Raw genomic sequence first — 23025 nt, 5'->3', positions numbered from 1 at the left:
GTAAGCTGAGCTGATTCCAGATCCCAATCTATTCTCAATCTACCATCCAATAACTTGTAAAAACAATTCTCGAAATTCAGGAGTTTGTTTACAGTTGTCAATAATGTTATTTTTTCCCCAGTTTACAATTTGCTTCTTAATTTAAGATGTTTTGTCCCTTTTTAATTAAAAATACACAATAGAATATAAAATATAAAGTGCAATAGTCTCTATTCACTCAGATGTGACCAACCCCACCACTTACTTAATTCCACCCCCCTACTGAGAGGTTAACTTGGTGTGATGCCAGATCTTTAAGTATCTGTGTGTATATACACACACTAGATTTTGTAACACACACACACACGCATACACATACTCTTTCTCATTCATTCAACAAATACTTACTGAGCACATACTATGCTATGTCTCAAGTACTTTCTGGGAACTGCTAGGATACAGCAGTGAACAAAACGTTAGAAAACAAAAAATCCTCTGCCCTAATGGATTTCACCTGCAAGTGGGAAGAGACAGACACGTGCCTCCCTCCAACAAAAGGAAAAGGCAAGTGTGCATGTTAGACAGGGATAAATGCTATGGAGGAAAAAAGGCCTGCATTGACTTGGAACACACATACTCATATCATTCCTAGCACCAGTAGCACAGCATGGGGGTTTTATATTTTATACAGTCATCAACATTTTTATTATAACATGTAGTATTTGATATATTCAAATAACATAATAAATGCGGTATAATGAAACAAATGCCCACGTAACCATCTTAGCTCACATCACCAGAGCCACTGAAACCCTGTGTGTCCCTCCCTCCCCTAACCCTACCCAGGTAACCAGTACCCTCAATTGCTTATCATTCCCTTGCCTTTCTTTACAGTGTTACTACAAATGTATACACCCCTAAATAAAATGTGCCTGATATGTTGTTGAAGTGCCTTATGAGAGCAGTTGCTTTTTGGGCTCCACATGTAGACGCATTTATTTTCGCACACACTTTATGCCACACCTTAAAAAATCTTTTCTCCTTCCAATATACATATGGATTGTTTTTGGTTTTTTTGCTATTACAAACAGCCAGTGTGAACATATGTCTCCCGCTGCAGGCATAGAAGAGTTTCTCTATTACTGGTCTGTACAACCTTAATGTGGTACATGCATCTTCACCTTGCCCAGGTAATGCCAAAACTGTTTTCCACAGCTGTTGTACCAATTTACACATCCATCAAGAGGTGTGTACCAAATCCTGGCAAGCACTCAATAGGATTTTTTGTTTGTTTGTTCGGTTTTTACCAATCTGCTGGATAGAAAATTGTATCTCATTATAAGGTTTGGTTTTGGTTTTGGTGGATAAGAATCCATAGGAGGGTTCGTTTAAAGTGTGTGTATTATTTGGCCCTACTCCAGAAAGTAAATTCAGTACATCTGCAGTGAGCCTAAAAGACTCCCTTCAACATTTCATTTAGGCAGTCTATTTATTAGTAACAAACTCCCTCAGCTCTTGTTTATCTGGGAGTGTTTTAATTTCTCCTTTGTTCTCGAAGGCTACTTTTGCGGACTGAGAATTCTTGGTTGGCAGTTTTTTTCCTTTCAGCACTTGAAATATGTCATCCCACTGCCTTCTATCCTTAGGTATTTACCTAACCTTGAATTCTTAGAACAAATTACAATTTGGCTTATGACACATTGGTGGATTCCATTTCTAGTGTTTTCGATGAAATCCTGCATCTATATTCATGAGAGAATTGGCCTGTAATTCTCTGCACTGTCCTTATCTGGTTTAGGTATCAGGTTATATACTAGCCCCATAAAATTTATCGGGAAGCATTCCTTCTCTTTCATTAGAACACCCTATAGTATAGAAATAGAATTACTGGATACAGCATTTTAAATTTCACTAGACAGTACCAAACTACCCTCCAAAGGGCTATACCAATTTATACTCCTATCAGCGTACAAGAGCTTAAGTCTCCCATACTTTTGACAACACTGTTCATTTTTCTTAAATTCTAATATCCAATCTGAAGAGCAAAAATAATATGCACACTAAAAATAATAAGAATTCTCAAAATACTAATGAGGTAAAGCACTTTTTCATTTTAACTGCCAATTTTTACATATCAGACTCATTTCCCTTTGCTTGCTAGTGACAGCTTCCATTTATTAGAAATTACTTTCTTCTAGCCTGAAAAGTGGTCTACAACAGTTTTTCTTGACCTGAAATTCCAAAGTAAATACAACATTTAAAAATCCAAAGCTATACTTGCCTTCAATGAGTGAGAAAGTGTGAGCAACCCCGTCTATGTTCTCCATCATCTATTTCACTTAGGTTATAAACATAGAAGAAAGACTATTCCCTTATGATGTCAAGTTCCACATTTGCTTTGGGAAAAGAACTCTCAAAGCAATCATTATTTTCATTATGTTAAAACTGAATATTTGAAAATTTTGACTAGAAGAAAAGCCAAGCACCACGCTCATCATATCAATAATCTGTACTGATAACGACATAACTCATTATCACATCTAATGTTAAGTAAAAATTCTGAAGGAACGCAGGCTGACAAGTAGCTTCAACATCAGTATGAGGCATTTTGTTACTTGTTTAAAAACTGCAATTTAGTGCAAATGAGTATTAACAGTTCATGAATTTGTCCCAAAATAACTGCACCCAGACCACAGAACACAGGATAAAAAAACACATTTCAAAAATTTATACCAAATCAACATTCAGGATAAGAATAGCTTCAGGTCATTTGCCTCTGAGCAGACTTAGACAAGCATGAGAGAAAAAAATAGCTCCCACAACAAAACTGGGTATTCAGGACATGACTTACATAAGTACAAACAATTAGAGAACCCTATTAGCAAGTTTTGGTGGAACATTCAAAAGAATCGCAGAGACAGTTTATCTGATAAGTTTTGTCTTGAAGAACTGAAAATGTTACTCTGAATGGAGGAATGAGATTATGCTTCTGAAAATATGTGAGCTAAAATATTTACATATTTCAATATGTAACTTGATGGACAATATCTTCCATACAGCAGAATATGCTATAAGCGGACCATGATCACATCAGCACCTCTTAAAATGTTATGGTTCCGCAAAAAGTTAAAGTTACCATATGACCCAGCAATTCCACTCTTAGTTACACACCCACGAGAACTGAAAACATATGTTCACACAAACATTTGTACACAAATATTCGTACGAGCATTATTCATAACAGCTAAAAAGCGTAAACAACCCACATGTCCATCAACTGATGAGTGGATAAAAATATAGAATAACCATATAATGGAATGTTATGCAGCCCTACAAAAGAATGAAGTAGTGGCATGTGCTACAACATGGATGAACCTTAAAAACATGACAGTAAGTAAAAGAAGTCAGTCACAAAGGTCATGTATTTTAGGATTCCATTTTTATTAAATGTCCTAAACAGGCAAATCCAGAGACAGAAAATAAATAGGGGAAACTGGAAAGGAAAAAAGGAGTCACCAATGGGTACAGGGTTTCTTTCTGGGGTGACGACATCTAGAACTAACAGTGGTGACGCTTGTGCAACTCTGTGAACTAAAACTGCTGACCTGTACCCTTTAAAAGAGCCAATTACATGGTATGTGACTTATGTCTCAAAAAAATATTATGGTCTACAAAGATGAGTCAATTGAGGAATTGCTGAAAACATATCAAGAAACATACCCATCACCTCCCTCATACCCTCTGCCTGCCCTCAAGCAACCCCTGACCTTTCTATGGTTCGCATTTTTTAGAAATTTGTATTTTCTAGAATTTTATGTAAAAGGAATCATATTTGTACTCTGGCTTCTTTCACTCAGCTTAACTGAGATTTATCCATATTTTTACATGTATCAATGGTGTATGCTAAGGAGTATTCCACATACTTTATACTGCTTAATATTCCATAGTACGAATATACCATAATTTGTTTATCATCCACCTATTGATGGACATTTGGGTTGTTTCTAGTTTTGAGCTATTATAAATAAATAACATTTGTGCTATAAACATTTGTACATATATATGCATATGTGTGAATATATGCGTTCTTTTCTCCTGAGTGGAATAGCTGGATCATATGGTAGATGTATTTTTATCTTTTTAAAAAACAGCTGGCCTATTTTCTAAATTGGTTGTACCATTTTTACATTTAATTTCAGTTGCTCCACGGCCTCAGGAACAGTTAGTATGGTCATTCTTTTACATTTCAGTTATTCTAAGAGTTGTGTAGTAGTATTTCATTGAGGTTTTAATTTGCCTTTCCCTAATGACTAATGAAGTTGAGAATTTTTTTGCATGCTTATTTGCCATCTGTCCTATCTTTTTTGAAGTAGATAATTCAAATCTTTTGCCATTTTCTAAAAATGGGTTGTTTTCTTACTCCATGTTAATAGTTCTTTATACAGTCTAGATATAAATCCTGTATCAGATGATTTGAAAAAAATTGTTAGTCTGTGGCTTGTCTTTTCATTCTTACGAAGAGCAGAAGTTTTAATTTTGATGAAGTCCAATTTACCAATTTTTGTTTCTATGCATCCTAATTTGGTGTCGAAGATATCTTTGCATAATCCAGGGTCACAAAGGTTTTCCCCCAATTTTATATAAAGTTCTACATTTAGGTCAATTATCCATCTTGAGTTAATTCCTGTATATAATTTAAAGTACGCATCCAAGCTCATATTTTTGTACTGTGTATATCACCCATTTCCACACCTATTGGCTTAAAACGCTATCCTTTTTTCTCCTATATTGTCTTTGTACTTTTGTCAAAATCAGTTGTCTATAGTGTGTGTGGGATCTTTTTCTAGACTCTCCTCTGTTCTCCTGATCTATCCTGATGGCAATACCAGTTTTCGTTAGTGTAGCTTTATAATAAATGTTGAAATCAGGTAGTATTAGTCCTCTTTTTTCTTTTTCCAAGTTGTTTTAACTATTCTACGTATGAATTTTAGAATCTACTTGTAAATTTCTGCAAAAAACCTGAGTGGGATTTTGACTGAAATTATATTGAATCTATAAATGACATCTTAATAATATTAAGTCTTCTGTTCCACAAGCAGGACATATTTCTCATTTGGGTGATCTTTAATTTCTCTAAGTAATATTTTGTAGTTCTCAAATATCTTTTCTGGAATTTAATTTGTTGCTAATATGTAGAAATACAATTGATTTTTTGTATGTTTTTCTTATATTCTGCAATCTTGCTTATATATTCATTAGTTCTATTAGCTTTTTTATAGACTCCACCGGATTTTCTACATAAAAGATAATGTCAACTGTGAACAGACAGTTTTAGCTCTCCATTTCCAATCTGGGTGCCACTTGTATGTTTGTCTCTATCTTTCTATCTTACCTTGTTACACTGGCTACAACCTCCAGTACAATGTTGAACACAAGTGGTGAGGGAGGACATCTGGTCTTGGTCCTGATCTGAGCTGGAAAAAACTCAGTCTTTCACCATTAATTATGATGTTGTTGGTTTTTATGGGATATTCTTTGTCTGAGTAAGGCAGTTCCCAACTACTTCTAGTTTGCTGGGTTTTCATTTAAAATATTGATGTTAAATTTTGTCAAATACTTTATTTGCATCTATTGAGATGATCATATGGTTTTTATTTTTCATGTTACTATGGTGAATTACACTGGTTGATTTTCAAATGTTGAACTAACATTCCAATGTTGAACTAACCTTGCATTCCTAGAATAAATCCCACTTACGACGTATAACCCATCTTATATATTGTTGAGTTCTTATTAAAATTGTGTTTAGAATTTTCACATCTATGTTTCTGAGGGGATACTGGTCCATAGTTTTCCTTTCTTGTAATATCTGTCAGGTTTTGAGGATCTAAATTACTTTGATTTTTTGGAATTTTATTTTGAAAAGTCTTTGAACAAAATTTCTTTACAACTCCACCAACATAGTTAAACCAATTTTTTGGTCAATAAATAAATTTCTAAAACATTATATAATTTTTATTATTTTTATTGTATCTTTCATACTCTAAGTATCGCATTTTGGAAAATGAATAATATGGCTATTATGTGGTTACCATGGCTGTAGAAACATTATACCTTTAAACTGCCATCAGAGGCAGTTAAATGGCTAGATTAGTTGCTCCAAACACCTTTTTATCTTATTTTGATCTGCATGTGGACATAAGAGGTAAATGGAAGGTTAAATAAAACTATTACAAACCTAAAAGCTAAGAGGACAATTTAAAAGACCTGTACTTTAAAAGGTCTGACTCCAGGAAATAGATTTGTTCAATAAATTAAGGAAAAATTAGAAGTTTTTTTTAAAAGAAGTAATAAGCATTAGAATTAGTGTCCAGAACAGTGGAAAATGAAAGAAAAAGGTGCTCACCCTTAAATCAGTTCAAGGGTACCTGGAATATAAGGCTCAAAAGCAAATGGAAATTAAGAAGTTTATAATATGCTGGTTGGGCAAGAAAGGGCCCTCAAAAGAAAATCTCAAATCTATAGTTACCACCATGGAAAATTCCTGAATTTTACAAAAACATAAAGCATTCAAATGCCATTCACAAAGAGATAATATGATGTGCGTGCGCACCCGCCGCCCCCCCCCCCAACACTGTAAGCGCTATGCCCTGAGCAATCTCTTGAAAGGCACCTCTTCCCAAATGAGTTTAAATTTACAGGTCATGGACTCTGGGCAACTGGCATTCACTGAACAGAAAACTGGCAAAGCTGACTGACCACAAGAATATTTTCCATTTTACCCTTCCTTCTTCCTTCAGTTACCAGTGACTTTACGTTATGGTCTTAGCTTCACAACAGTATTATGGCATGTGAACTTAGTGTGTACTGATTGTGGAAACATAATTATTCTTTGAATTGCTGAAGACTTCAGGAGTTTTATATGACATTTCCAAATTGATTGGATACGAAGCAGGTCCTGTGAAATAAGCTCTTTTAACTCTTCATACTAAAAAGTGAGACACATGAAAGATTTGGTTGAATTAATTCAACCTTTAGATTCAATCCTAGCTCCAACTACTCAAACAATCCAAACTCTACCCGGCCTCTGAGTACAAGCCCTCTGGCTGAGACTGAGAATAGCGAACAGGTAAAGGATGGTTTATACCTAAGGAAGGATAATTTGAAATCTTTCACTTCTTTTTTCTAGGTTGAATCATTTAAAATTGTCACTTTCATGCATCAAAATCAGTAGAATTTTATTTAGTTCAATTTAACTTTATATTGTTCTCGATTATTTCAGAGCTTTCTCCACTGGTCTCAGGAGTACACGCAAAGGAGCATGATTTGATATCGGAGAGGGTCTTCATGAAGGTAGAAGCAAAACTGTCTTCACTGATTACTGATCTCCCCCAACCACCACAGAAACTACTCCCAGGCCCCTGCTAGCTAACTACAGGCTTAAATGACTAAACCCACAGGTGAAGAGGAGGGAAGAATCAGATCTCGCATTTCCACCTCCGACCTCTTCATTGATCCTCATTACTCTTCCGTATCAGAGAAGTGATGTTTCTGATTGGTAAGTGGCAAGAGCCTACCTTCTGCTGAATTCACATTTCTCCAATGGATGGAGTTCACGTATTAGGAAGCCGCACAAATTCAAGAGAAGTGATTCTGAGTCGGAGCGCCGCTCTACAGCCTCTCTCAGGTGTGTCATCCTGTAAAGACTTAGACTATCCATTTGGCCACAGATCAACTGTATTGTCAAATTTGGCCAAATAGAAACTAAACTTTAATTTCTATCTGTCTGGCTTCTATATTTCTCCATATGTTCTAGACTCAGGGGTATTAGGAAGAAGTACAACCAATGGCCAACCAGCACATAAAACCAGACATGTTTAACACAGGACAATAGTTTAATAACTATGTATATAAGTGAGACACATGAAAAGTACAGACATGTACTTGTATAGTACAGACATGAAAGAATTTGAAGTCATAAAATACATAATTGTTGTAAACTATGGAGACGAGAAAGAAGACCTGATATAGTTCTAAGTAAATTTTAAAAACCAGAAATATAATATGGTACACACTATGCTTGCATCTGAAAACAGTTACAAAGCATGCATGTGAGAAATGAAAAGTATTATGCAAAAAATAAAGCTAAAATATGGTAATGAGGATGGGAGATTTTTCATTTAAGAAAAAAAATTTATTTATGTTGTTATATCTTTCAGTATCTACCCTATGCCTCAGGACAAGACCCAAAAGAAAATTTATGGAGAAAGGAAGAATAGTGAGACTCCAGATATTCTTTAATACCATGATAATGCTACGTATGTACCAAAACTAATTTTATTTAAATAAATATCAATCAGACTGTTCAGAGCATCCTGCCCTTTAGTGCATACTGGGAGCTCTATTTCTAGGAAGCCATCTATCTATTTTCTGCTAATCGGAGACAGCAGACACAGCCACTCTTGTACTGAAGTGATCCTTTCGGGTAAGCTGAGACTCTCAGATCAGATGTCTCATTGGCACCACGCCATGGTCAGAAGCTCTCCAGTAATCAATGAAACCCTCAGGTAGCCATGGACTCAATTCCCCAGGTTATCATCAGGGACCTCAGTAGAGCAATGTCTTCTCTCTCCACGAGCTGCTGGCAACATTTTTAGATTCACTCTCCTGTGGCCCTCACACATTAACTGGCAACCGACCTCCTCCCACCCTTCCATTTTCACACTCTTAACTCCAAAAATAAAAATAAAAATCAATACTAATTCTGTTAGGAAATGTTGCTTGGACTAAGACTCTTCTAATATATCTAGTATTTTAAGAATTCAGCTATTACTAAATGCTAATTACAGAAAATAACCTCTTCACTGTACCAGCAGCTCTGGCTGAAGAAAAATTGAGCAAAATTCAGCATAAGCCCTTCACCGAAATTACCAACTAAAAGAAAAATAACTTTGGTTTCTATAGATAATTTTCTTTCTAAGCTTTTTTTCTCTAGGGACAGGAGTATAAAACCTTACAGCTTGTGCGTACAATCTCATTGCTTATCTAAACTCCACCCACTCTTCAAGGCTGTAGTACTTGAAACCTTGTTTTACCTTTTCCACGAAGCTTTACCTTCTCCGTGACGTGTTCCTCACGGCTAAAATGTATTAAGCATTCCTATATGTCAGGCACACTGGCCTTCACACCTGCCATGTATCGACTCACCGAACCCGCACAACAACTCTATGAGGTAGGGATTATTTCCCCCAATTTACAGATGAGGAAATAGAGACACAGAGAAATTCTGAGTCATTTTGTCCAGGTTATATAGCCATTAGGTGGCAGACCCAAGATTTGAACTCAGGCCGTCTGGTTCCAGGTACATTACTCGGTCATCTGATCTCTCCCCTTGAAGACTTTAGTCTTTCCAAAGACTGCAGCCCACCTAATCTAATCTCTCTCTACCGTGGTTGTTACACAGACCCCACACTAAGTTTATTATATTCTCTGTACTCTCTGCTGTTTTCCTATTTGTTTCATATGTGTTTTCACTTGTTCCCTAAATAAATTATAAGTCCCTTGCAGGCAAAGCAACCATGATGTTTGTTTCCTGCCCCTACTTCTAGCAGATGCTGTGTATACTAAAGCACTCAACATAGACTACTTAGCTGATTTTTTTTTTTAAACCCTGGCAACTTCTGTGTTATAAAAACAAGCAATTTTTTTCTACTTTTTAAAATAGAAAGTTTAAAAAAGAAAAAACTGAAATATTCATCATGCATGATGACAAGGAAATTCTATAGAGGGAAAGCTGGGCATTATCATGACCTTGCGACAAACCCTAAAGAACATGAAGTCACAGCTATGACTCAGCAAAATTACCTCAACACCTCAAGTATGATAGCTCATGCCATCAGCGTCAGATTTAGCACTGCTAAAGTTAGGAAACTGACTGAACATGTTTATTTTTCTTCTTAGCGCATCTCCTCCTGGTGAGTCATATCTATAAAACTGACAGACCAATGTATTTCCATTTCCTAAAGGAGAACTAACACTTAAGAAAAATCAGGCGAAGCTGCTTCTGCGTATGCATAATCAGTAAGTGACCATTTGTGTTATCAGGAATAGCACGTACCAGGGGGAAAAAACATACTAAAATCAGAAAGACTTCCAGGCCTGGCAAGCAGAATCAATTTTAAATGTTTTCAATCCATCAAAATGAGGAAATGAAAATGGGAGTTCAAAGACATGATCTGTCTGGAGTCACTTTTATCCACCCATGTACCAAGGTATTAACCCAAAAACTTAATACTGGCTATTAAGTAGGTAAAAGAAAATGCCCTTAATAAAACAGGACTAGTTCCCAAAGATTTCAATTTTCTTGACCATAAATCCAACAACATACAAATCTGAGGGGCTATAGGTCTTAAGATAATTTTCAGAAGATAAAGAAGAGAGGCTTAGGGTGTTAAGGGCTTCTTAATTGAATACCACTTTTCAAATATAATGCTAAAACAGTTTTAATTTACCCACAAATAAATATCAAAATTTTGCTAGCTTAAGGCATTTGAGCTACCTCGGGAAGAGGCTAATGTGATCCTGAAACAAAAAGAAATTAATTATGCGATTTAACTTTTTTCCCCCTTTAGCATCTCTTAGCTTTCTAGAACCAAGTAAGTTCTGTGACAATAGCAGCAAAGCAAACCAGTGTTTTTTGTAGGCTGAGCTGGAAGGCTAGTCTCTAAATGATTAAAATCAAAGAGTACATAATGCCACTAAATTGTACACTTAAAAATGGTCAAAAAAACCCAAAAATTTTAAGTCAATAAAGTGAAAAAAGAAAATTACTCTGAATTTAGTCTAAAATGGTATTCAAAGATGCACACTAATGCCTTATTTTAAAAACACAGTTAAGACACCCCCCACCCCCAAATATAGATGCAGCATTATATAAAGACTGGAAATTAATTATAGGTCCCATCTTGAGATCCGGAAGACAAGTGAATATCTTATCCTTAATCTGGCCCCCTAATCCCAATTATGCTAAATTGCCAAACTCATTAGAGGTGATCTCTAGAAACCAGTACCTCTGGGTAAAGTTGAAGACTGTGCCTTACTGTGACTTCTAGAATAATTTCTCCTGGCCTGTCTTTTCCTTGGCTATCATGCCACTAAAGCAGAATCTGCAACACTGCTATTTAAAAAAACAATACAAGCTTTTTATTTTCATAACATATACACAATAAAGAGTCAGAAAACAGAATTGAAAACACCACTAGGTTTAAAACAGCACAGCCAGAGGCTATTACTCTCTCCTATTCGAGGGTTTCCCAAAAGTGCTATGCCAACGCCCCAGCTACTAAAAATACCAATCTTTCTAAGGGCTACTCTTTCCCACATTTTCCTTATCCCTTCTGTTGTTTTGTTGCACTGGGAAGTGAAAAATATGTCATGATTTTCGCATCCACCCACTCACTAAATAAAGCATCCCTACAGCCAAAGGAAAACTTACCTCTGCAAAATGTGTTGATGTGCTATTGTCCATCCGGCCTCCGCCACCACCTAAAAAACTAAAGAGAAAAAGGAATGAGTAGTGATTCTATTCCCAGGAGCAAGCCTCCTCCCAGAAGCCTAAATATAGAATGGTACAATGAGAACAAAACCCAATAAGGAAAAATAACTCATCCCAACATGACACCTACAAAGGAAATTATGAAGAACTGGCATGTGGATTAATCTACGAAAAATATTGTAACAAACTACAACACAAAGGAAAAATCAAGTGAAATATTGGGAAGAGGGGTCACCCCAGAAGGAAGGACCCACAACCAGCAACACAATTCAAATTTGACTTAGCAAAAGAAGAAAAACAAAACATTTATTCTGAAAGAGGCTAAGTAACAAAACAAGATTCTCCAAATGATGTTTCACTAAAAAAACCATTCAACTACCAGATAAACATATTTAAGACTACAATAGTTACTATTTCTTGGGAATAGTTAAATGCGGTATTGTGAGGGGACTGGTACTATATTTAGCACTTTATAAAAGGGCTCATTGCTTTTTCTTGATAGTTTATCCCATTCTTTGTTCTACATATCCTCCGAGCCCTTCTCAAATGCTACTCCCTCCATAAAGTCTTTGCTGAACTCACCAACCAAACGAGACCCCTCCACACTCTTTGATTCTGAACTTTACCTTGTATTATAAATACCTAGAATTTTTTTCATCCATTTCTACCCCTTTCCCTCCTTTCATAAATATAAATTCAGAGGGTAAAGACTGTATTAATACCACAAATATATGTAGAGTGTTTATTATGTGTCAGACACTATACAGATCACTCATCACTTTTGAAAACCCTGCAACGCCATATTCTATATTGGCACCTTGAAAATAAAAGTTGTTAAATTAATATCACAGGTGTAAACAATAAAATAACTACCTATTCCCAAAGAAATGTTAGATCCCATTGTCTCCATGAAATTTGCAAAGATCTGGGGAATTCTTTGGGGAAAGGGGAATGGAAAGAATCACAAAAACTGCAAAATATCACTACATGTATGTGCACGTTTGTGTGTGACACAAAGTCCACATACTACGACAAACAGCGTTCACTTTCAGAATTACGATCCCAGTCCAGGCACTGTGCTGAGCCTATTAAGGAAACACACTTTGGTTAGTCTAGAACCACAAGTGAAAAAGCAAAGCTAATGCCATTCTCCATGTAATCATTCTCAGGCCTTATTCTGATTAGAAACCATTTAACATCCACATTCTTTTCGGAAGTTAAAAATGCTTTTGTAAAATATACTTCAAATGTAGAACAAGCCCAAAAGTACAATCCATGCCAAATAAATACTTACTAAGCTACCACACACCTTTAAAAAAAATAAAGTTGCGTGTCTGTGTATCCATTTTATTGCTCAAGCCTAGATAGACTCGCAGGGCCATTAACTGCCTTTCCTACATAATTTCAGGGATTCAAATACCTTATAATTAAAGCTATCAACTATCTTTTGGGGTTCTACACCCCATGAAAATCCCTCAGCATTTCCTTTCCTTAAAATTCCTTGGTATCTTATGAGTGATAGGGCTGATCATAGAGAAGAGATAATAAAAGCAACCATATTGTTCTGAGAAATGTTACAAAGCTTAAGAAAAGTTATCAGGTGCCTCTCTGTATGTATGTCTAGTAGCACACAGGGCCCGTTATGAAATATTTACATGCAAGGACTTCCTCTTATTAATTTTTACCATCCACTACTCACCACTGTAATTGTTAAGCATTCAAATCAGCAAACGTTTTTTAACTTAGCAGAAGGAAATACCATGCTACCTCTAAGACATTAAGAAAAAGATTTCTTCAACTATTTGAAATACTAATCTTTCAAAAGACATAATCTTTGCATTTGAGTACTTGCTACTAATAATACCTGCATAGGACAAGCTTTGACCTACAAAGGCATAAATAAGAGAACTATTAATTCAAGTAGAAGCAGGATCCACAGAATTCATAGTTCTCTGCTAGAAAAGACTCATCCTGCAGTTATCCACAATCTCCTTTATAACCACAGTTCATACATAGGCCTAAAGAAACCAGTATTACTATTATACAATTTAGAAGAAAATAAAGTCCATTAATTACCCCCAACAACCAATATGCTCTTTAACACATGCAGAGCCAAATTAGCATGCCATCCACACAAAATTGCTAATTTTGCTATCTTGCTAATCTTACAGGTTTAGAGTTGGTACCGTGTTATTTAAAACCAAGATTATTAGTGCTTATACCAAGCTAGTTCCCATGCCATATGCTGCCTCAGAAGCTGCAACTCATTTATATATAATCACCAATCATTAATAAAGTCAAACTAATAGTACATACTGTAAAATGTGTAGTTTTTCCTGGTTGTGGAAGGGACCTTCAACTCTAAAGTCTGCCAACAGCAACAGTAAAGGAATTATTTACTGCCATTAAACTCCCCCAAATCAAGATTAAAAGAAGTTTCAGATTACAGAGTCTTTTCATCCAGTCAGTACTTCTTCAACTGTCCAACTAATGTATAACCACATAGGCACAAAAGAACAAATGTGCCACTATGTTCAGCCAAAATAAGCCAGCCTATCAATGTGATTCTACTTTTTATTAAATGTTTAATTTTATTCATATTAACCAATAATGTATAATACGGTCACTTTCAGAAGTATTTCCCCTTTTTATAGGTTTTAAGACCAGTGAGAGCCAATTTGAAGCATTACAAACCCAAATATTAATATCACAGTAGCATGGCATATGTTTGACCATGATAACCCTAATAAGAACAAGGACCCAAGACTTCCTCAAAGCAGAATAATTACTCAGTTTCGCCAATTTAAAGCATTACAAACCCAAATATTAATATCACAGTAGCATGGCATTTGTTTGACCATGATAACCCTAATAAGAACAAGGACCCAAGGCTTCCTCAAAGCAGAATAATTACTCAGTTTCCCTGGCTAGAAAACAGCCTGTTTATTGTATCAGATATTTTCGTCTGAAGTGGCTCCCGAACCCACCAAGGAGGTGTAACAGCAGTTTACCTCCAAGCAACAGTGGTCATTAAAAACCAACCAGTAATCTAGAAGAACCAATCCTAAAGTCTCAGAAAACAAATGAACGCTTACCAGACTTACGAATACTCTGATAGGGATATAGAGGTTTCCAAGGAATGTCATACACAATCAAAAACTACATCCCATCATACCCATTTTCACATCACTTGCCAAATTTTCCTGTTTTTCTTCCCCTTCCCTCCGCCACGCCCCACTGCACCAGTCTTTCTCTCAGCAGACAGGATAAGTCATAAAACAAATTCCTTTCTCTTCAGTCAATGCTGAGAGAAAATAATTTTGGTAACAATGCCTGCTTTAACCATGAGCTTGTACAATACCTGGAATCATCTGTCACTTCTTCAATAAAGCCTGATTCACATCTGGGACAAATATATTCCTACAAAAGAAAGAAGAAATAAATAAAAGTCTTTCATTAGAAAGCTGAGTACGTAGTTTCAGAATAACATGCAGTACACAAGCTGATGCTGTGAAATGTTGTACGTGCTTGCTCACTCCTGGAACAGTTTTTTCTTTTATATTCTGGCAAATAAATTCCATAAGATGTTTGCAGAATAAGGTTCCCACTTCTTAAGTGGTACCCACTGAGAGTTGAAAGGGATGTCAAAGATTTCTTTCCCTTTAATTTGGGCTTTTTTTCAAACTGGAAAGAATTCACTAATTTTCTCTTCATATCTAATGAAAAAGCTCCACTAGAGATATCAGAGCAGTAAAATATTATATGATACTGATGGGTACAGAAACTGCTTTTTTTTTTTTTTAACTATGTACATACAGGAGACAAACTGAATCACAGCATAAATCAATTTGGAGACTAGGATTTTACAATGAAGTTTTATTATGTTTCTAATCTATTTTTTGATTACCAATGATTCCAAATAAAGGGAGTATAAGACCCCAATTAGCCAAAGAAATCTTCAAAAAGAACAAAGTAAAGGTATCATGCTCCCTGATATCAAACTATACTACAAAGCTACAATAACCAAAATGGTATGGTATGCCATAAAAGCATGCGCATATATATATATATATATATATATATATATCAATGGAATAGAATAGAGAGCTCAGAAATAAATCCTCACTGATATGGTCAATTAATCTATGACAAACGAGTCAAGGATACATAAAGGGGTAAAGACAGTCTCTTTAATAAGTAGTTTTGACAAAACTATATATACATGCAAAAAAAAAAAAAAGGGAAACTGGATCACTTTCTTAAACCACATAGAAAAATAAACTCAAAATGGATTAGACTTAAATGTTAGACCTGAAACTATAAAACTCCTAGAAGAAAACATAGGCAGGAAACTCTTTGACACTGCCCTAGCAGTAGCTTTTTGAATATATATCTCCTCCAGCAAGGGAAATGAAAAAGGAAATAAAGAAATGGGACTACAAACTAAAAAGGTTTTGCACAGTAAGAAAACCAATAAAACGAAAAGACAACCTACTGAATGGGAGAAGATGCTCAAAAATGATACATCCAATAAGAGGTTAATATCCAAAATATATAAAGAGCTCATACAATTTAACACCAAAAAAAACACACAATTAAAAAAAAAGGCAGAGCATTTCTCCCAAGAGGACATAGAGATGGCCAACAGATATATGACAAGATGCTCAATATCACTAGTCACCAGGGAAATGCAAATTAAAACCACAATGGGATGTCACTTCACACCTGTCAGAGTGGCTATCATAAAAAAAAAAAAATCGACAAATAACAAATGCTGGCAAGGATGCAGAAAAAAGGGAACCCTTGTATAGTTGGCAGGATTGTAAATCAGTGCAGCCACTAATAGAAAACAGCATGGAGATTCCTCAAAAAATTAAATTTTTTGCCATTCAATCCAACCAATTTCATTTCCGGGTATTTATTGGAAGAAAACAAAATAATTTGAAAAAATACACGCACCCCTATGTTCACTGTACTATTACTAGTAATAGCCAAGATATGGAAGCAACCTAGAAGTCCATCAACAGATGAGTGACAAAGTGGTGTGTGTACACACACACAATGGATTATTACTCGGCCATAAAAAAGAAGGAAATCTTACCATTTGCAACAACATGGGTGGACCTGGAGGGTACTATGCTAAGCGAAGTCAAGTCAGGGAAAAACAAATACCATATGATCTTACTTACATGTGGAATCTTAAAAAAAACAAAACAACAAAACAGAAACAGACTCATATAGAGAACAAGCTGATGGTTACCAAAGGGGATGGATGAGGGGATGGGAATAGAAAAATCTGAAAAAATTGTAAATCAAAATTAATTTTAGACTGTAACAAAGAATAAAAAACATCTGAGCCAAAAGGAGCTGCAGCCAGGAAGGCACAGATTCAGGGAGCAACCTAAGTTTCATTCCAAGGAGTTAAAGGGGAGGTGCAAACGGTCCCGCCCAGGATCTCCACTAGGTCCCTCTTATGTAAATGAGGCACCCGAATCAGACAGTTCTGACTGAAGAGAGCAGGTCTCAATCTGTTGGTAGGAAGACAAAGCAGGGTTTCTCCCTGCGGTTGACTCAGACGCCTAAACAAGCAGTCTGAAGTTCTTCCTGGTACAGAGTACGTGAGTAGCCCTGACAGTAAAGTAGCCCTGACAGTAAATGGCCACTGGACTCTTTATTATTTATAAAATTTGGGCCCTCGATTGACCATGGGAGTCCATCTTAGCAGATAAATTCCTTCTCAGGGTTCACGACAAATGAATTTTTCTTAGACAGGGTCCGCAAAATAAATAAAATGTCATATGAAGTATTTTTATACAAAATTATCTTGTTCATTCATCTACTTGCATATCACCTAACTCTCCCCATTAAAAAATAATCTCTGTAAGGAAATAACTTAACATTCACTGTTATTCTATAGAAATATTAATTCAAATAACCAAACAATTCCATTAAATCTGCTTCAGTGCTGTCGGGGAGGAAAAATTATCCTGTACCCTTCAAGGTTCTTCTGGCTGGACAAATAAATGAACACGAGACAGACTAGCAGGAGAGACACAAAGTTGAATCACACGCATACCTCCTGTAAATATGACAGACACCCGGGAACACTGGGTAACTCCCCCAAATGACCGAGGCCAACACCTTCAATACTACCCTCACAGCTAAAGACGGAAGACGGCGTTGGGGGTAGAGTCAGCCAGGGGAAGTTACCGGGAAAAACAGTAAACAAGGGTTAGACTGTTATGCAGATTTAAGTCCAAGCCTTCTCCACAGTGAAGGAAACACCTTTACAAATGGAGATTTCCCTTACAAATGTAAATGTCCTTTTACAAAGCGTACTTCTACTAGGTTTTCAGCTTCTCCCATGTCTGCTATTTCTTACAATTAACCAACCTAAAATAATCAACGTCCCAAAGTGGCATATTTTGAGGTGGCAAAGTCTGCTCCCTTTCAATACCATAAGTCTTTTAAATAAATAACATCAAGCTTTTGGCTGATAAGAATACATTTTAGAAACCTCCTTATCATAGTTTAAAAAAGCGTATTTTAACTATCGATTAAAATAAATCTGGGAAATACATTCTTTTCATTATACTATATTGATTGAAAATAACTATGCTTTTAGAGAAAGGAACAGGAACTATAATTTGCTGTAGACTGAATGAAAAAGTTTATGGCAAGGCCAAATGAGTGGAGGCCTTGGGAAATTCAGCAGCCACTCAGCCCCCTTACAACCGTGGGTCTGAAACCTTTAATCCTACAAGCTCAGAAATCTCATTTAGCAGACCAAGAAAAGACCTGTCTCTTACAGGAAGATTCATAGTCATACAAAAGCAAATTCAGAGGCCATACATATAAAAAGCCCAGAAGGCCAATTTACTTAATTACAATGAAAAAGAGTTACTAAGTGGCCCGTTTACTTTTACTATTCATATTCAGCAGTGTTTCTCAATAAGCTAATCTACCTGAAAACGGAGGAAAGTTTTGGGAACTCTTAGGAATTTACAGACCTAAATTCCAATCTCAGGACTTCACTTATTCGATTTGAAGTCTTGGGAAGAAGTCACATCACTTTTCGAGACTCAATTTCCTCATCTGTAAAATGGAGACACTTGCTTCACTGCAGCATTATAAAGATTAAGATGCTTGTAAAACATCTAACTCAGCGACTGGCACATTACACAGAAGACATTTAATAAAGACGGCTACTATAGTTATTCCAGATGATAATCCCTTGTTAAACAAGCAGAGAATCACAGCAATAAGAGAAGTGGGTATCCGGCTTGTGTCATTACGCTAGGCGAGCTTAATAGATCCTTCCTCAGTATGAGCGCCAACCAGACCTGGGATTCCTCTCCTCCCGAAAAGGCACCAGGAAAAGCACTTTATGTTTGCCTCTGACTTTCTTTTGTATTCTTACACTTCTGACAAACGATTGGCACACCTTCTAACAGACACATTCTTTCTCCCAATAGAATATAATACTATTACTAGGCTGTTTTTTCGTAATTATAATCACAATTGAGTCCTGCCCTACACTGAGATTCCAACCAGATTGGATTTTAAGTGTTTTGGAACTTGGGTCACTTCTTTTTTGCTAAAAAAAAAAAAAAAAAAGAAAAAGAAATAAAAGAGAGAGACTTTATTGAGGTAGTTTTCTTTTTTTTGGGGGGGGGGGTCACTTCTGAAGATGGCTAACTCTGTATTTTCATTTTTCCTAATTTTTTAAACTCCAATTTGGGGGGATGTCCATGAATGAAGAATTTGTAACAGGGTGAAAACAGGAAGCAATCAGCCTCTCTCTGCCTCTACACTCCTCCCACACCCAGGCCGTGGCCTTACTACAATCCTGATACAGAGTTTTGAATTTTAATCATAAGGGGTTTGTGTTGGGGGGAGAGAGAAGGGCAAACAAAGATAATAATGAATTAAACACCCATCGTATGTCTGGCACTACAAAAATCTCTCCTCTGATGAAATATTAATACATCAAGTCTTCATACCACCCCCAAAAAAATATTGCCAATATTTTGTTGCCACAGCAACAAAGTCTTATCAAAAACATTTCATCAAGTCACTTCTAGCGTCCCATGTATAAAAAAGGAGTATAACTAACCTAAGCTACTTATCCAGCCAGAATCAGTTGTTTCCAACAAACTAAGCTGCTTTCCCCCAGGGCCCGGTATAAAGCTACTCCAGCAGGTATACTTGAAAGAACTACTTCAGATGTTCCAGTGCCTGTTTCATCTAAAAATACCCACAAGGAGCAGTAGTTTTCACCATTAATAGTCGGAATCAGGAACAACTCCCTAAGGACAGTTTAGCCCTGCCGCTTACCAACTGAGAACAGCAGCCCAAGAGGACGCAAAGCACTTGGAATACTGGGAAGAACGGAAACGGGTGGTTAAGGGGACTGGAAGATTTGCCTTTTGGGGATATTAAGTGGGTTTTTAAGAAACAAAAGACTGTAATAAAACATTGACACACACACCCCCTTCCCCGCCCAATAGATTCAGACAGAAAAACTCGCTTCAGGAAAGACATATTCACCTCAGCCTAATCTGAATTAAGTAGGTAGAAGGGAAGTTGCCACGCAGAGACCCGTTTACTAGATTACCCCACGTCTCATTGTCTCTGGGTTGCCTAGCAAAAATTTACCTGCCAGGTATATTCAGCTCTTTCTCAATTAGCTGCAAATCACCCATTCTCTCTCTTGAAATCTAAGATCCTGTGCCGTCCTTTTCTCCTTTGTCCAAAATGACACACATACCCAATTTTGCCAGTCTTTGGCATTTTCATGCTTATGTGAATTCGCCATGGATACGTATTACAAATTAGATTCTCTCCTGTTAATCTGTGTTAATCTGATTATTTTCCCCCTAGACGAATTTAGAAGGTGGGAGGAAAACTATTTTTTTTCAGCCCCCACATGGTTTTAATGCCGTCTTCTCTTATACTCCAAGAGATCAATTATCACAAAACGTGAGATTCTGGCAGGACCACGAGCTATAAACCTGGACCTATTTATATTAAGTCCCACTGTGAAATTTATATACCCTTGAACTTTATGCAAAGTTGTACCCAATATTTATTCAGTATATAAAATACAAGAGAAAGACTACTTCCTAATTCCACAGCGTTGTTTTCTACTTGTTCACTATCAGTGTCTTAAGTGATTTTTATGTTATCGAAAACAAGTCTTTTTTCTATGTCTTCTGACAGTCGAAAATCTAAGATCACAATACTGTTAGTCATATTCTCGTACTTGTATTCCCTGTGTATCACATGGCAAAACACTGTTCAGGAACTCTTCGTTAGACGGCTGAAGAACACAAACTGAAGTGCATCACAACTCCTAGGCCACAAGCCGCCACACTCTGAATGTCATGCCAACTCACATCTCTAGGCCAGAGACCCTGCTTTTTTCTAGAGCCTTTCCCCATAAAACTGTGTAATTATCCCTTTTCAAGCCAGGTTACACTTCCTCCTGTTTCAAAAGCATCAAGTGAACCCCAAAACAAAGACAACAGAACTCTGAGTTCTGTTCCCAGTTCCACCATTACTTTCATGATCTTTGGGAAGAATTGTTTCTTCATCAGTAAAACTAGAACACAAACGCTGTCCTTATTTGTTTGTCTCCCCCACTCTCCTTCAGGAAAACAAAATCATCACGCTCATTCACGCGGCCCATCCCCTTAAAAGGAAAAAATTTCCATTTTAAGCATTTTGAATTCGTTCTCTGAACTCAAGAAATCTTACGCAATGAATTGTTCCCCTGCCTATTAATCAGGAATAAAGCCAGTTTACAAATAAAGAAAACATCAGGCCACAGAGACACCTATTACTGTTTGAGGAGCTGTGATTCAGTTCCAGGCCGATAACACTGCCTTGATATTTATGGTCTCCCTCCCTTAGAATAGTAACATTCACAATCTTCATCATTTTGTTCCTTCATTCCAGGCCATGACTGGACATGGACATTCTCAGGGAGTCCAAACAGGAGCATAGAATCAACCAACCTTCTTTAGCTCATTGTGTAGCAAGTCAGAAAATCAGGTCACCGGACAAAGCGTTACTTGATATAAGCTTGATCAGATGGACAGGCAGCCAAATTTTCTAAGAAAAAAAACAGACTAAACTACAAGAATTATCAGAGAAAAAGTTAACCTCACACAACACTACGTAGTCAGGAAAGATTTAGTCACAGTGTTCTTTGCTGCCTCCCACTGAAGGCAGCAAGAAGGGGAACAACCCAGTGACACAGGTTGACACAAAATAGTAAATGAGTCAAAACGTTTGCCATCAGCGCTTGACGTGAAAAAAACTTCTGAGATGTTCTAAATTAAATGACAGAGGCCGGAGAGTGAGAGAGGCAGAAGAGTTAGTCTGTTAACAGCTATGCACCAGCTGACAAAAGACAGCTCACATTCATGTCTGTCGAACTCCAGATTAACTTCCACATGGCTATTTCCACTATTATCCAGAAGACAGAAGAGAACAGGCAGGCGCCACAGGCCCCCAGGGGCCTCCGCTTCGTTTATAGGAATGACCCGCTTGTGGTTTCCACCTAGCCATGCTGCTAGTGGTTTACACTTCGCACCTTAAGACTCGTCTTTTTCAGCTAGCATTTTGGCTCAATAAAACCTTTCTTTAAGAAAAACTTTCAGCCATCCAAAATCTTTAACACTCAGATATACCACCTGAGTTTGAAGGAAAATTTCAGCTTACATTCAGTTTCGGCTGATAGAATCTTCTTACACAAACTGACAACATTCATGTACTCAGCAAATATATTCTAAGCTCTACATTCCAAGCACTGTGTTGATGGGGAAAATAACCTGGGATTAAAAGGCACTGAAATCATGTACAATGTGCATGTTTTAATAAAATCACACTTAGGGAAATAAAGGAGCCTAAAGCAAACCTCTGAATATCCTAATCTTAAGTATTAGCCTCAAAATGAGGACTGAGCAATGCTTCCAAACAGCCTGAGTGGTTAATAGGACTAAACCTGAAGGTAAACAAAACGGGACTGGAAACACTGAGTAACAAACCAGCTGCATGATGTTGGGCAAGTCATTTCATCAATGAAATAGTGCTTGGGAACATAGGAAGTTTTCAACAAATTGTAGATCCTAATAAATTCCTCTGAACAGTTTGAATGTGGAGCATTTCTCAAAACCATGCTCCATAAGGTATTAATCAGTGGTCTGTTAAGAAAGCAAAACAAAATAAATCTGGGAAAGGCTGGATTAAACAATAGTACTGAGCACGTTGCTTTACTGAATGATTTTCAGAACCATTAATATGCTCTTCTGTGTAGGGGAAGTAGAGGGATGGAGGCAGGAAGATTCAGTGTGCAGCATTTTACCAAGATTCTGAACTCCTGGCACACAGTTTGAGAAACACTGATTTAGACTACTGATTTCCAGACTTTTAGTTTCCACAAAGCAGTTTTATTTTAAAATTTAAAAATTAGGAACCCACACAGG

General features: G+C 36.7%; 1 protein-coding gene across 3 annotated transcripts in view; it reads right to left on the bottom strand.

Annotated features, from left to right (window-relative positions):
- RNF115 (ring finger protein 115) overlaps positions 1-23025 on the bottom strand; it is a 53386-nt gene that overhangs the window by 19606 nt on the left and 10755 nt on the right. For 2 of the 3 annotated variants that reach the window (XM_081025809.1, XM_081025810.1), the window contains exons 2-4: positions 14895-14953; positions 13850-13901; positions 11474-11531 (exon numbers count right to left, since the gene is read on the bottom strand). In XM_081025809.1, coding sequence (XP_080881935.1) covers positions 11474-11531; positions 13850-13901; positions 14895-14904 — 120 coding nt within the window. In that variant the 5' untranslated portion in view covers positions 14905-14953. The remainder of the gene's footprint in view (positions 1-11473; positions 11532-13849; positions 13902-14894; positions 14954-23025) is intronic. The other variant, XM_081025808.1, reaches the window with a different exon arrangement.

This window comes from Rhinolophus hipposideros, assembly GCF_964194185.1.
Source record: "Rhinolophus hipposideros genome assembly, chromosome: 19".
In the NCBI taxonomy this organism is placed as follows: domain Eukaryota; kingdom Metazoa; phylum Chordata; class Mammalia; order Chiroptera; family Rhinolophidae; genus Rhinolophus; species Rhinolophus hipposideros.
Note: the sequence above shows the minus strand (reverse complement) of the source record. Positions and strands in the feature narration are given on the sequence as shown.